This window comes from Larus michahellis, chromosome 8, assembly GCF_964199755.1.
Source record: "Larus michahellis chromosome 8, bLarMic1.1, whole genome shotgun sequence".
NCBI classification, from domain to species: domain Eukaryota; kingdom Metazoa; phylum Chordata; class Aves; order Charadriiformes; family Laridae; genus Larus; species Larus michahellis.
Genome location: NC_133903.1, coordinates 50,263,134 through 50,278,340, shown reverse-complemented (window position 1 = coordinate 50,278,340; position 15,207 = coordinate 50,263,134). Strand labels below are relative to the sequence as shown.

At 37.1% G+C, this 15,207-nt stretch overlaps 1 protein-coding gene across 10 annotated transcripts in view; it reads left to right on the top strand.

Annotated features, from left to right (window-relative positions):
- Nucleotides 1-14,891, top strand: part of EPS15 (epidermal growth factor receptor pathway substrate 15) — a 74,484-nt gene extending 59,593 nt beyond the window's left edge. For 6 of the 10 annotated variants that reach the window (XM_074596557.1, XM_074596558.1, XM_074596559.1 and 3 more), the window contains 9 exons: nucleotides 79-156; nucleotides 506-596; nucleotides 3,663-3,698; nucleotides 4,551-4,687; nucleotides 6,305-6,374; nucleotides 7,578-7,654; nucleotides 8,155-8,317; nucleotides 10,898-11,076; nucleotides 12,978-14,891. In XM_074596557.1, the coding sequence (XP_074452658.1) occupies nucleotides 79-156; nucleotides 506-596; nucleotides 3,663-3,698; nucleotides 4,551-4,687; nucleotides 6,305-6,374; nucleotides 7,578-7,654; nucleotides 8,155-8,317; nucleotides 10,898-11,076; nucleotides 12,978-13,124 (978 nt within the window). In that variant the 3' untranslated portion in view covers nucleotides 13,125-14,891. Of the gene's footprint in view, nucleotides 1-78; nucleotides 157-505; nucleotides 597-3,662; nucleotides 3,699-4,550; nucleotides 4,688-6,304; nucleotides 6,375-7,577; nucleotides 7,655-8,154; nucleotides 8,318-10,897; nucleotides 11,077-11,661; nucleotides 11,699-12,977 lie in introns of all 10 variants that reach the window. The other 4 variants (XM_074596561.1, XM_074596562.1, XM_074596565.1 and 1 more) reach the window with 3 other exon arrangements.
- The last annotated feature ends 316 nt before the right edge of the window (nucleotides 14,892-15,207 follow it).

Here is a 15,207-nt window from a genome sequence, read left to right as displayed (position 1 = left end):
TTTCAGCTGTTTAATACTTCAAATCATATTGTGTAGTCATCTATTTACCTATGGTGAATTGCTTTTACCCTTTTGTAGATAAGGAATAGTCCTGAAACAACAGCCTCTGTTGTGGAAGAAGAGAAAGAGACCCCAGCTGCAGCTATTACGAAAAAAGTGAGTTTGTTCAAATTTGGGGGAGGAAAAAGTAAATAAAAAAACCTTAGTTAAACTGTTTCAGGCTTGCTTCATGTCACGTGCGTCATGGTCATAGAACAGCAGAGAAATAAAATTGTCATTTCTTAATGTTTTTATTTAGAGCGTGATGTTATGAAAACATACAGCAGGCAGGTTGTTATTGAGAAATATTTTGAATCTCCATTTACAAATTATGTAGAATTCTAGCTGTGTCCTTTTTTCCAGCTTTAAGAAGCTACTAAATGGTAACACAAGGCAACACAAGTGTTTTCTGTCCTGCATGTCTTAAAAATTTAATACTTTTCTCTACTACTTTTGCATTGCTCAGGAAGATCCGTTTGATGCTGAATCTCATCCATTGCCTGATCTAGTTTCTGAAGCCAGCTTAGAGTTCTTCCAGTCTGACCCTTTTGTTGGCAGTAAGTAAACTTTTCTCTCCAAGTGCAGATTTGCAGAAACAGGTCTTGTATGAGCACATCTCAGACAAACCTTCACCTTGGATCTGCTCTTTGTAGAATAAATGTGAAGGTGTTTGAATGACAAGAGTGTGGAGCCAATAGCGTTACAAAAATAGAAATGAGAGTTCCAGGGTGTTTCTCCTTCCTTCATCTGGATTTTCTAATTAGCTGTGAAAATTTCCCTCACCGCTCTTCTGGAGTACTTCTCTTACCTCCTTCTGCCCCAGCCTCCCACCTTTGCTCTTAAAGGTGTGAGCACACTTGTGATACATGTGGTCTCACTAATCTAATTTGCAGCACAGATCCACAAACAGATCAACTTGAGGGTTCAGTGAGCTGTGGTGTAGGGAGGGTGTGGGTGGTTGAGAATGAATGGCTGTGGCCTACTTATGGTGAGTTTGGCACTCAGAAAAAGGTAATGTGGAACTGCACCATCTGTTCATCTTGTGGAAGTGCTATGCTTTATTTTAAGACCTTGCCACTTACGAATGCTGTTGCTCGCATTTATTTTTTTCATTTATGTTGGAAGAAGTGATCTGTCTATGGAGCCACTTGGAGAAAGGGGAGTTAATTTGGATTAGCTGCTGAAGCAGATGTTTTCAGCCACATTAATATGATTTTACATGCTTTCAGAATCAGCACAGTCTGATCAAATTTAGCTCGTATCACTTCGAAAGGAAAATAAGCTAAATTTGTTTCAGATGACACTGCTTCTGAAAAAATGTCAGTGCAGATTTAATACTTCTAATGAATAAACTAAACTAATTTAAAACAGCTTGAATGTTTCTCTGTAAATATGGTTTGATTTTTGTTTATATTGAAGTGGTTCTACTTACAGCACATGACATAGCCTTTCTTTCAGAGGGGAAAGGTATGCCTGTTAATAGCCAACCTTTTTGGCTTTGCGTGCTCAGTATATTCAGGGGTAGATATGTATATATCTACACCTACAGTATATCTACATCTCTTAGATGTAGATGAGGGAGTAGAACTGATGCAACGGGAACCATGCATCCGGTAGAGAAATGAACACTTAGGAGCTACCATCCATGGTGCCTGTGAGAATTAATCAAAACTTGGGCTAAGCTTCTGTCAGTGGTTGGCTTAAATTACTGTGGTGGTAAATACTGCATAATCATAGAATAGTTTGGGTTGCAAGGGACCTTTAAAGGTCATCTAGTCCAACACCCCTGCAATGAGCAGGGACATCTTCAACTACATCACATTGCTTAGAGCCCCATCCAACCTGGCCTTGAATGTTCCCTCTTTAAAGCCATTACCCCTTGTCCTGTGGCAACAGGCTCTGCTAAAGTTTGTTCTCATCTTTCCTGTAAGCCCCCTTTAAGTATTGCAAGGCTGCAATAAACTCTCCCTGGAGCCTTCTCTTCTCCAGTCTGAACAACCCCAACTCTCTCAGCCTGTCCTCACAGGAGAGGTGCTCCAGCCCTCTGATCGTTTTTGTGGCCGCCCTCTGGACCCGCTCCAACAGCTCCATGTCTTCCCTGTGCTGAGGACTTCAGAGCTGGATGCAGTACTCCAGGTGGGGTCTCACCAGAGCAGAGTAGAGGGGCAGAATCACCTCCCTCGACCTGCTGGCCACGCTTCTTTTGATGCAGCCCAGGATGCGGTTGGCCTTCTGGGCTGTGAGTGCACATTGCTGGCTCATGTCCAGCTTGTGATCCACCGGTACCCCCACGTCCTCCTCAGCAGGGTTGCTCTCAGTCCCTTCATCCCCCAGCCTGTATTGATGCCAGGGGTTGCCTTGACCCAGGTGCAGGATCCTGCACTTGGCCTTGTTGAACCTCATGAGGTTCACATGGGCCCACTTCTTGAGCTTGTCCAGGACAGTCAGGATGGCATCCCAGCCCTCAGGCGTGTCAACCGCACCACTCAGCTTGGTGTTGTCTGCAAACTTGCTGAGGGTGCACTTGATCCCACTATGTCTTTGATGAAGATATTAAACAGCACTAGTCTTGGTACTGCCCCCTGAGGGATGTTGCTTGTCACCGATCTCCATCTGGACATTGAGCTGTTGACCACTGCCCTCTGGTACCCCAATCAATTCCTCACCCACCAAACAGTCCATCCATCAAATTGATACCTCTCCAATTTAGAGAGAAGGATGTTGTGGGGGACCGTGTCAGAGACCTTACAGGAGTCCAGCTAGACAACATCCATAGCTCTTCCCTTGTCCACTGATGCAGTCACTCCATCATAGAAGGCCATTAGGTTGGTCATGCAGGACTTGCCCTTGGTGAAGCCATGCTGGCCATCTTGAACCACCTCCCTGTCCTCCATGTGCCTTGGCAGAGCTTCTAGGAGGATCTGTTCCATGATCTTCCCAGGCACAGAGATGAGGCTGAAAGGTTGGTAGTTCCCAGGATCCTCCTTTCTACCCTTTTTAAAAATGGTTACAATGTTTCCCTTTTTCCAGGCACCAGAGACTTCACTTGACTGTTATGACTTTTCAAATATAGAGTAGCTTGGCAACTACATCAGCCAGTTCCCTTAGGATTCTGGGATGCATCTCGTCAGGTCCCATAGACTTATGTATGTTCAGGTTCCTCAGGTGGTCATGAACCTGATTATCCCTTACAGTGGGAGGGGCTTTGCTCTGCAGCCCTTGCAGCCCATCCACTCGAAGGCTGCAGGGAGAGAGTTTGCCAGTGAAGACTGAGGCAAAAAATTTGTTGAGTACTTCAGCCTTCTCCTTGTCTTTGGTTTCCAGTTTGGTTTCCAGTTTGCCGATCTTGCTTATCGGGGGGCATAATGTGGGTGTTTACTGACAATAACAGACATAAATGCATCTTTGAGATAGCTGCTTTTGTGTGTGTTTCATTCTGGTATTGCTACTTAATGAATATTTTCTTCATTTAATGCTAGTTCTTGTAGTTCCACTGAAAATAGTAAAACTATTCCCCTGAGTGAAAGTTGTTTATGTTTTAGCTGTAGAAATTAGTTTGTATCCAAAAGACTTCAACTGAGTACATGGATTATTACATGTAACTTTTTTTTTTTTTAAAACAGGTGATCCCTTCAAAGATGACCCTTTTGGGAAAATTGGTAAGTAACTTTGTAACTTCTAATGCATTTGTTTTTCTAAATGATTCCTCCTGGAAGAGTATGTGGGGAAAAGCGTCACCCCTTTCAGTACAAAAAAGGTGGAAATGACACAAAAAGTCACCATAGGATAGATACGTATATGGCAGTAGCGACTGTCCACTTGTGTTAAAGCTTTTGAGAAGCCCATTGCCAGTGAATCCTCTGTTGCTGTTGGCAGTATCCTCAGTTGGGATTTAAGTACGTGAAGGTGGTGAACAGAAGGCCCCAAACTCTTGCTTCCTGTTTTGTATGCAAAGAAGTAGGACTGTACTCTTTTAAAGGCTCTTAGCTTACCAACTTTCTTTAGAACTAAATATTGAAAAAGTGGGAAGTCTCTATTTAGGCTGGCTGTATAAACAATGTTATTTGCTTGATCCTGAATGCAGCTATTGGTGGCAAAAAAGAAAAATGGCCAGTAGAAAGGCTATAGCAAAATAGCATTGTGCACCAAGTGCCAAATAAGAAAACATCAATTGTGTTTGGGGAGTGAAGGAGATGAGTAGGAGAATTCTGAGAAACATTAGGTTTTGTAAAATGCACCATTTTTAGGTGGTTTGGTTAAAAAACCTGTATGCTCAGATGATTCTGGAACTGAACCGCTGGCATGCTCCATGGTTTTCATGATGTGCAGAAAATGTTCATTTGTCTAATGTTTTGAATTGCAGAATACAAATTATTCACAGATTAATTTCATACTTCAAAGATCCTTGGTCTTAAATGTGTCACCTTCTTGCAGTATGAAAAAAGCAATATAATGTTTAGTTTTTAAGCTGTAAAGCTATCAGAAATGTTAATGAGATGTTTACTTTTTAGATCCTTTTGGTGGTGATCCCTTCAAAGGCTCAGATCCTTTTGCAGCTGACTCTTTTTTCAAACAGTCCTCCACTGATCCTTTTGTGACTGGTGGCACTGATCCATTTAGCACTGCAGACAGCAGTACTAATATCACAGTAAGTTTGGTAGCATACCTTTTGTATCTGTATATGATTTGCACAAAATAACCTATTCTGTGCATTTGGACATGCCTTGAAAAGCTGATACTCAGAAATCATATAGATAAAAGGCTAACTCTTACCCCATGGCTCTGTTTTGTCTTTTTTGTGTCCTGTTTACTAGAAATAGTCACAGATGAAATAAGAGTTAAAATAAAAACATTTTAAAAGTCTTTCAGTGTGGAGCTTCACTGCTTCACAGGTAAGACTATTTGAGAATAATGAACTAAGCTTTATTGGTAGCTGGTGGAATTTACTAAGCATTAAAAGAATCCCAAGATTAATGTTGCCAAGTGATGTTGAGACATTTTGATTTTTGTCTCCAGAGCTTATAGGATCAATAAGTATGTTCTTGTATATTCCTGAAATCTGATGTGGTATGAGGTTTCCCCTCTGAAAACTCTAATTGTTCTATAGGTGTATATTGTTTGGGTTTTGTTGTGGTGTTTGGTTGTTTTTTTTTTTAATAAGTCATTGAAGCCCCCTCATAGTGTGGAGATTCTTACTGAATGTACCTCTTTCAAGTGTATGTAGGTGTAACTTTTAGCTGTTCACATCGTAACTGAACAGTTACTGATTAGTCTTGAGCCTATAACAAGATAGAGTTGGGCATGAGACCTTCTCTGATGTAGAATAGAACTTGATGAAGTAATATTCAGGGCTGATAGGCAAACAATCTAAGCTGAAATTCTTCATGTTGTAAGTTTGTCTCCATCCTTTTGCCATCTCCTTTCCTTCCTGCTTCTGTTTATGCCTCTCTTCCAATTTTGTATGTGTATAAAATATGTGTATACATATATAAAAATTAAAGATACATGTGGATTAGGAAGCAAGTTAAATGGCTGTAGAGTATGCCTGAGCTGAACTTGCAACAGCCAAGGCAGTGAGAAATCACTGCACCTGACAGTGGTGTTCTTGTCCTTCCACATGGTGTGCGCATTATACAGATCCCAAGGTCCTATTACACACCACAGCCTACACCTCCGACCTTAAAAATTAGTTTTCTACAATCTTCAATACTTAGTCAACTCACTATTCTTTGCCAAGTCTTAATAGTCTAATATAATCAATTCTTGGTCATATTACAGTGTGATAATAAGAGAAGTACAGAAGAGGGACCAAAGAACAGGGGGGGACAGAGTTGTGGTGTGGGAGTAGCAGTTGATTCTTGAGAGATCTGTGTTTCTGAACTGGAGTTAAGTTATACGTTCATCCTAAATGCTTTACCGCACCTTTGTGGTGGTGTTATCTTGCAGTTATATCTTCATGAAGATGGCTCTGGTTGTAGAAATCTGGGACCAAAATGAGTGGTAGATATTCTTAAATTTTGTGTTAATGGTTACCAAGTATGTTGCACGTATCCTTTTTTTCCATCCTGTGAAAGTATTAATCACTGTTTTGAGGAGGAGTTTCTGTTAACAGACTTGTTCATTGACGCTGATAAAAGCTACTTACAAAATATTTTATCTTAAAACTCTTTATCTTAAAATAAAATAAACCGTGATTTTATTATTAGAATTAGGAATCTTTTCAGCTGAAAAACAAATTTCCCTCTAAAGGAATTTTTTATTTTAGACAGAGATCTCAAAGAAGAATGACCCTTTTGCTCCTGGTGGAACAGCTGTTACTACATCAAATGATCTAGGTAAAAGTATATTATATGCATCAGACTTCTTATGTTTTGTTTTTACTTGCTTTTGCTTGTTTTTGTTTCTAGTCTTTCAACTGAATTTGCAATGGAACATTTTAGGAATTTCCTACTTTTTCTGAATTTTCCTATAAAGTATGACATAAGGTGCAAGTTTGCAGGGAGGGTATTTTTATAAAACAAAACTGTCTCATCTGTAGTGTGTATCACTGAAGACTGATTTTTAAAAAAAAAAAAAAAAAGTTCCTGTGTCTCACCTAAACCTGGTGAAATATCCTGATCTAAGTGTTTGGACTATTTGAATGGTTTGTACGGCTTCCCATTAGGGTGGTTTTTAGAGATTTCATGTTAATTTTGATGTAACGTACAAGGTAGCTTTGTACTATGAGAGGAGATGTGGGATAGAGTAACTACTTCATCAAGAATTTTTCCGTTAAAGTTTGCTCCTTTTATTTTGCTGTGACCCTCTCTCATCTGAGTGCTAAAGATGCTTTAGGGAAGACTCTGCTATTTTCCCAAATTGCATTGATAAGTGGTAATCCAAAACATGAATCCATGTGTGATTTTTGTATGGTAAACCTGTTCAGTTTAATTGTAGGAAAAAAAATGCTGGTTTTTAGAGATGCAGAAAGGAGTATTGGTAAAGACAGTGCACTTCTTGCTTTACAGTGAAATAGTAGTTTTTACATATTTTGAGGCACGTAAGAATGAAAGGGTACTGCTGAATTGGACTGAGATAATAAGAGGTTTAGATACTTTATTCCAAATGGGCCTACAGTCAGAAGGGAGCTCTTGTTCATGTTCATATATGTATGTCTGTGTATGTATATTTATGGGTCCATGCACACAGAAATATCTGTGTGTATACATACATTTATAGCAGAACATCCAGTAGTACCATTATTTGATACTTTCAGTGGAATTTAACTTTTTTTTTTAATGTGGGAAACCAGAATTCTAGTATTTCTTCTTAATTGCTCCCTGTTCAGGAGAATTATTATTCTTAATCAGTAGTTGGCGCTTAGAGTTTTTTGTAAAAGCTACTTAACTTAAAGTGCCCACCTCATGAAACACTTCACTTGAATTCGTCTATGCTGCAAAATATGTAACAGTTACTTTTTTTTGTTGTGGGACTTTTTTTCAGTCTCTTTTGTATTTAACTTTTCATTTCATTCTGTTGGTTGATTTATGTGTATTTAGCTGCAGACCCCTTTGCCTCTCTGTTTGGGAATGAATCCTTTGGAGGTGGCTTTGCTGACTTTAGCACGCTGTCAAAGGTAATATGAAGCTACTGCCACTCATAGAAAACGCATGAACCTCCACAGTGACAAGACATAGCTTAATCTCTCTATCAACACTTTCGTTACAGTTTTGCACTACTAAAAATTTATAATGGCTGACGTTCTTGAAAAACAGACAGTAAACTGTTCTGCAATCCCACTGTGAAGAACGCAATGTAATCTTTGTGGCTTTATAAGCATTTTCTCTATATTTGAAGTGACATTATAATTATTCTTTAAAAATTTGCTGAGTTTAACAGCAGAAGTATTACTTTTGCATTCACTCAACTTTATATTGCTGTATGCAGTAATCATTCCTGATTTTTTCTTTATTTTCAGTCTCCTGGAGTATGTGGATGATAAAACCATACAAAAGTATTTTCTTTTTGTCTTAGTCCAAACTTTCAGTTCTAAATAAATATTGCGTTATTGAAAAGAAGGGGCAGTATAGTAGAATTGGACTGAAAATGCATGTGTTGCTGTTTTCTTTGTTGAAGGCCAACAGTGAGGATCCCTTTAGCTCTTCCACATCAGGTTCCGTCAACAATGTGATCATAACTAAGAACTTATTTGAGGAACCACCAGCTAAAAATGAGGATGTTCCTCCTGCATTGCCCCCTAAAACAGGAACTCCCACAAGGCCCTGTCCACCACCACCTGGTAAGAGCTGATCCTGAGATGTTAACAATTAGCTGCTTCAATATTGGCAGTGGGACAATTATGAGGGGATGGTGAAGAGTCTGAATTTAGAATGAATGAGCAACGCGTGGTACAAGTCTGTTCCTGATCTGCCGGTAGCTTCCTCAGAGTTAAATTTTGCATGGTGTTTGGCGTCATAGTTTGTTTTTTGAAGAGAGACAAGATTTAGAAAACAGGAAAAATCAGAATTATTACAAGTATCTGCAAGAACCTAGCATGGCTGCAAATTAAATGGTTACTAATGTGATACATTGTGAATCTTGCATTAAATTAGGCTTAAAGTGAGAATTTAGTAGGTTTTATCCATTGCAAAACCTCTGGTTTTAATGCAAAATGAATTAAACAGAGTTAAATGACTATCTCAGGTTTTCAGATTATCGCTTTCCGGGTGTCCTTGCCAGCAGTTTGTAGTAGTAAACCCAGCCAATGTGACAGTAATAAACCCAAGTTTCCTGTGCTGTTTTCTGTTCAAGTGATAGCTGAGTCCTCTGGTCTGCTCTGACACAAACCACCCCGCTTTCCAGAAATGGCCCCAACTGTCAAAGATAACAACACCTTCTGTGGTTGCAACGAGCCCATGTTATAGCACACTCCTCACTCTCAATTTTTTTTGCATAGATTGGAAAATAGATTTACCAGTATTCCTTTTTAAGTTTCTGTCCTTTGTTTCATTTTCTTTAAAAACTCTACTGCATTGTTTTTTTACTATTACACTATATGGATGAATCTTAAGGTGATTTGGAAAACTGTAGCATGAAACTGAAATGTAGTCATCTTTTTCCTCAAAAGAAAGGGGACACCGTAAGTGTAGGAGTATTAATACCGAAGTTTAAACGCAGCTGTTTAATTTCTAATGTTGATGTGAGATCCAGTTCATCCTTATGCCTTGCAAGTAAACACTTTCATTGTAAATAACATTGAAACAGCTGACATGACCAGTGATGATACTCTGAATGTTTGATAGTGTTTCCTTTTGTGGTGATCCTTATTTAAAAAAAAAAAAGGATTTTTGACTTTATTGTATAGGAGTGGCTATGATGTGGTGTGTAGATCCACTTTTAGAACGCAAGCTTCTAGTGGCAGAACAGCATCATCCTTATCAATAGATGACTAGAAAAAGTATCCTGTTTTGATTTGCACATCTTAAAAATGATACTGTGGTTATCTTGGTAACCATTCCCAATTAAATTATTTTCCTAATGGAAATAAAAGATGGAGATTCTTAAGTATATTTGTTTTTAATTACTCCCTTGGCCTTATTCAAAACAAGGGAATGATTTTGCAAAGAAATGCCCCAAATTACTTCTCTTAATTCGTCATGCTTGTGGAAAGTGCGCAGAAGGGCGGTTTGCTTGCCTCTGAAATCCATTGCCTTTCTAGATACTGATAAGCACTCCCATTTCATGCTTTTTGGGGCACATTTGGAGATTGTAAACTTCATATTCTTACAATTATTAATCCTTCCCATATAGAAATAAAATTCCCTGGATGTCATTTGACGCTGCTTCTCCCACATTATGGAGGAAATAGACACGCGTTGTTTGCCAGTAATAGAACGTGAGCAGTGAATGAGGGCTACCATGGCAAAGCAAGGCTATCTGGGAAGTGTCTAAATAAGCCATATATTCCCAAGGCGGGGTATTCTCTAAATCATTGTCCAATTAGAATCTCTTTTGGTCTTTGAAAGAATTTCTATACTAACTTCCAACAGTGATACGCAAAATAATAAGCACTTTGGTTCGTTTCTGCAGTTTTAAATGGCAACAGAAGCAAGTTTTAAAATATGACCATTTTAAGTGTCGAACCACTTTGCAGAACCTGTTAGTTGAATTCAAGAAACTGCAATGAAACCTTTTCTGTAAGCGGTAACATATGGAGAGAACGGTGTTGGAAGTATTTGGGTTAATGTCCTCAAAGGTGTTGAAAGCTGACTGGGGTTAAGCTGAAAAAAGAACAAAGATAAGTGATTCTGTTATATCTGCAGGTACTTAGGCAAGGATTAACAAAACAGTTAAGCCTGTGATTGCTTGTTATCGTACTCCTTTATTCTGTTAGTTTAAAAACTACAGAAATTCTAGGTGTCAGCATAGTGAGAGGATATGGTGTTTTGAAGACTTACAAATCTATTTCTGATCTCTGAATGAAATTGTGTTAACTCGATCTGAACAAATAATAGCAGAGCCTTGCTGGAATGATCAGGGACAGTTCATAAGCAGAAGAAAAAAAATAGTCTGCTGATAGAATAGGGGCTCAAAGCTGTTAGAAATTCTCTTCCCAAAATAGTTAATTAGTACATAACTGTGTTCTTGAATCATTAACATACATATGTTCCTTTTTACCTGATTACCCTTTAAGAAACTGTGGATCATACCCTCAATTTTTTAAATTGGCAACCTTCCTCTGAAGTCATTGCAACTCCATTAGTTTATTAGAAGAGGTTGCATGCCAAGTAACTTTTGAATCTGTTTTTTTTTTTTTAACTATTTTTGGCATGTTATTACCTGCTATCTTAAATTCCTTTTAAATTCATTTTAATCTAAGGGAAAAGACCTATCAATCAAATAGACTCTTCAGATTCCTTTAAACCGAGCGATCCATTTCAGCCTTTCCCCACCCCAGACATTCCCAAAGAACAAGAAGCAGATCTATTCTGTGATCCATTTGCTCCCACCAGCATCAATAAAGAGGCTGACCCCAACAATTTTGCAAACTTCAGTACTGTGAGTAAACACTTTTTACATTTGTTTCAATAGAATGACAGCTTTGAATTGTTCACACTGAAGTCTTCAGTCTAATTTAATACATTAAAACATATCCCATGTACAAAAGGGATAAATATTGTAAATATTGTTAAAACAATATTTACATTTAGTTTATAGCTGAGGCTGTCCTAAAACAAAATACTGCAAAATGTTGTAGCTAATGTTTAAATTGCATTGGTTTTATGATTGCTTTTTTTTCATGGAGGCCTCCTAGTTTTTAGAAAATAGGAATTTTAAACTATCTATGTTCTAGGGATTATCCATTTTATCAGAGCATGCAGCAAATTTAAATTATGTATCTATAACAAGCACACTGTTAACTACCCAATTACAAATAAAATAAAAGGTGTGATTTTAATTTAGCTGTCACTGAATTGTTTGGTCATAATTTCAATGTACTGAAATATTGATAAACAGCCTCATAACGGTGTATGTTAATGAAATGTAATTTGGTGAGTCTTGAATGGCTAGTAAATTCCAGACTTATGTACAATGAAGTAAAAAGAAGTAAGTGTCTCTTTATAACCAGAATCCATTTCATAGAAGTCGTGGTGTCCAAGCAGTAGAAGCAAATCTAAAGGTTTGTGCATGACTATATTTATTTTTGTTTTTCTTTTGAGCTTTTGCCGATAGGAGTTTTGAAAGGCATCATCTTACTTTCAAGCTTGATACCTGTTAAATGCAATTTGCATTTACAGTATCTTGATCATACTGCTTTATTTACTTTCAGGCCTAATAAACTATGTGCTTGATTGAAGTAAACTGAGGATTGACAGGCTCTCAAAATTGACTTGCACTGGTTGATGTGTCTTGTAGCATGACAGTTTCTGAAATGCTGTTATCGTTATCACTGTTATTAGTTAGAGGGGCTGAGAAGCCAGTTTGGAGGAGAGAATGTGAAATGTGGAGGAGAAAGCAAAAACGTTCATTATCCTTATGAAGAAAAAAGTATTCTCTTCCAGCTGCAGTTACCAAAAATACTAAGTGAACTATGGAGAAAACTCAAGCTTTTCTGCATTTATTTCTAGCTAATTTCTACATCTAAACTAGCTGGAGTATATTATGATAACCCTTTCAGACTTAACATTGGGACATTCATGAAGACATGGGCTTTTCTTAGCCTTTCTGCATGCTGACTAGAAGCAAACTTTAGCATAATCTTTTGTATTTTATTTAAGATAATACCCTTAACTGTCTCTGATTTATCATCATCGTACCACAGAAATTTCGTTCATATTCTGTTCACGTCAATATTCATGGAAAGAATCTGTTCTTTTTTCCTCTTGTATCACACTGACCTTCCTCTCTGTTTCTACTTCTAACTGTACAGTTACCATATTATTTTGCTTTTTCTCGGTAGAAGTATTTTTCATCCACACAATTAAAAACAGTCATTATACACTGATTTTTGCAGTCATTGTCACCTGGAAAAATCATCCCTAATAAAAATAGGGTAAATCAGAATGTCCCACGCTGTGGATAGGGGTGTATTTTACAAAATGTTCTCCTGATTTATTCCAGATTTTTCTTGTATTGGCTGGCTTTGATCCAAAATGGTTTGAATTTAAATTATGGCACTTTCTGCTCAGGAACTTTTTTGAAACTTAATACTGAATTTTGAAACATGCCATATTTCATAAAAATACATCAATTGGATGGCTTCAATGCAGTTATTAATAGTTAAACCTTAGACAAAGATAATCTTAATAGTATATTAAAATTAAAACACAAGTAATATTTGAAGACTAGAATATGTAAAACTTTAGAAAAAGTGTAATTGTCCCGTAAATCAAGAACTTGGACAGTATTACTTATCACTGTATTATTAATCTGGTTTATTTTGTCTTTTAAAAATGCAGTATTCTACTGAGGAAGACATGATTGAATGGGCTAAGAGGGAAAGTGAGAGAGAAGAGAAAGAAAGATTGGCAAGACTAAAACAGCAAGAGCAAGAAGACTTGGAACTGGCTATTGCACTCAGTAAATCTGAAATATCAGAAGCATGAAGTTTAGAATAAGATTTTGTCTTATGTCAACTGTTTTGTCCCTTTTCCTGAATACCTAACCTATTTAAGTGTTAATCAGAAAATACATATATACAAGAAACTAAGAAAGGTTTTAAATTTCTGAAAGTGGTGTGAATGTTTCTGCTAAATTAAATCCGTTTGGTTATTGTTTGAATAACTGTTAAGTTTAGAATTCAATTTCTCTCAAGTTTCCAGGAGGACAAAGTACTTTTCCCAGCTGTAAGCAATCAGTTTAAAATGCAGATAGCGAGATTGTAGTTTGACTGTAATCTGTCAGCAGTTGGTAATTGAGCATAAAGTGAACGTAGCAATTATTCTGCCATGGCTGACTGTCTCCCATCAAGCAGTTAGTCATTTGAAACCTCTTATCCTTCTAAAGAGGTTTTAGTAATGCCAGAGTTGTGGAGTGCTTTATTTTATATGTATGCATATAGATTTTTCTCTTCATTGAAGATTCTGCATTTGGATTTGAAATAACAATCTTCATGGAGTCTAAGTCAGAAAGAGTGTGTCTTTCTTAATTAAGCATTTCTTAATGCTTTTCTTGCATGGTCATAGGTTTTAAGACAGACCTTTTATTTTGTTTTATAAAGCAATTAAGTTGAAGATACATGTGCATTTGCTGTTGGCCAAGACGACTGTCAAATATGAGACCCCACTGCTATTTGAGCCACTTTTGTCTGTGAAATATGCAGCTGAACTGGCAAGTTAATAAGTTCAATTTGAAATAGGATTGAGAATAGAAAGAAAAAAACAGGTAGTCTGATTATTTTTTTTTTAACCACGGTTGTTTTCTGTATATGTAATTTATTGAATGCCAACTGATAGTTGCACCTTAAACTGAATGATTTCTTTATGGTCACTGAGTCAGAGTAGGTTTGATAGAATGTTAATGAAAGTAACTTAATGAAAATAACTTATTGTTCATTTTGAAAAAGCTCTATTCTGGAGAATCGGTTTCGTTAAAATAATTCCAAAAAGAATAATCTTTGCCCTATCTAAGAAAAATGGATGGCAGCAGCATAAACATCAAGAGATATTTTTTTTTTTCTTGCACTTTTAACCTGTGGTATTTCTGTTGAGGAAATTGAAGTGTTTCAACACATAGCACTGGGCGGGGAAAGGGGAGAACTCAGCCATGCTTCAGTATATTTAAGCTCTTCCCATTACCTATCAATGCTGCTGTTGCACGAGTTTGAGGGTAGTTTTCAATTTTTCAGGAAAAATGGGTAACCTGACTGGGATGGTTTTTCTATTGCACTGGGAAATGAGCATTTAAACACCTGCTCAAAAAAAGTAACTTAAAATTTTGCAAGTATTAAATAGTTATAACTTATCTATACATCTTTGTAATGAGTGCACACTAATCTTGCAAATCATATGCTTAACTGGATTACATAGATTCTTATCTTTTGTTAAAAAATGTATACTCAGTGGACCAACACAATATTATATGTATATATTATATATATATTCCTGCTTTCCTTTACGGAATTTAAAGTTTTGAGTCATTTGATGTTACATTTCATGTTACTGACTCTGACTATAGTACTTTTACTCAGACTACCAACAAACCACTGCTGTGAGCTAAATGGCATTATGTTATGAAGTTTTAACTGTTTTTTTTAAATAAAAAAAACTTGTTCAGGTGGGATTAGCCTCTATTTATAGACTTCCCTTTTGTTTAAAAATTCTAACAATAGCCTGTAATTATGAAGAAATAAAGTTTAAGTACATAAGTGTGAACTGTTTGCCTATTTTGTCAAAAGGGTGCTGTGAGCTGTAAAGCAACATGTAAACGTAATGCAAACAATATGAAGTGTTCCAATTGTAGTCTGATGGGAGCGGGTTAATTTTCAGAGAAAAAAGTTGCCTGAATCTTGAGGTTAGCTGAAGTGCACACTAATCCCAGCTGTGGCTTGCTTCATTAGGAATTGTCGCTGCTTCAAAGAGAATTCAGACTACTCTTGTCCGAGGATTTTTGCCTGCACAAGGGTTGCAGAGCCCAGATGTTCAGATACTTAAAATTTTATCTATGAAGATATGTAAGCATCCTCTCCTG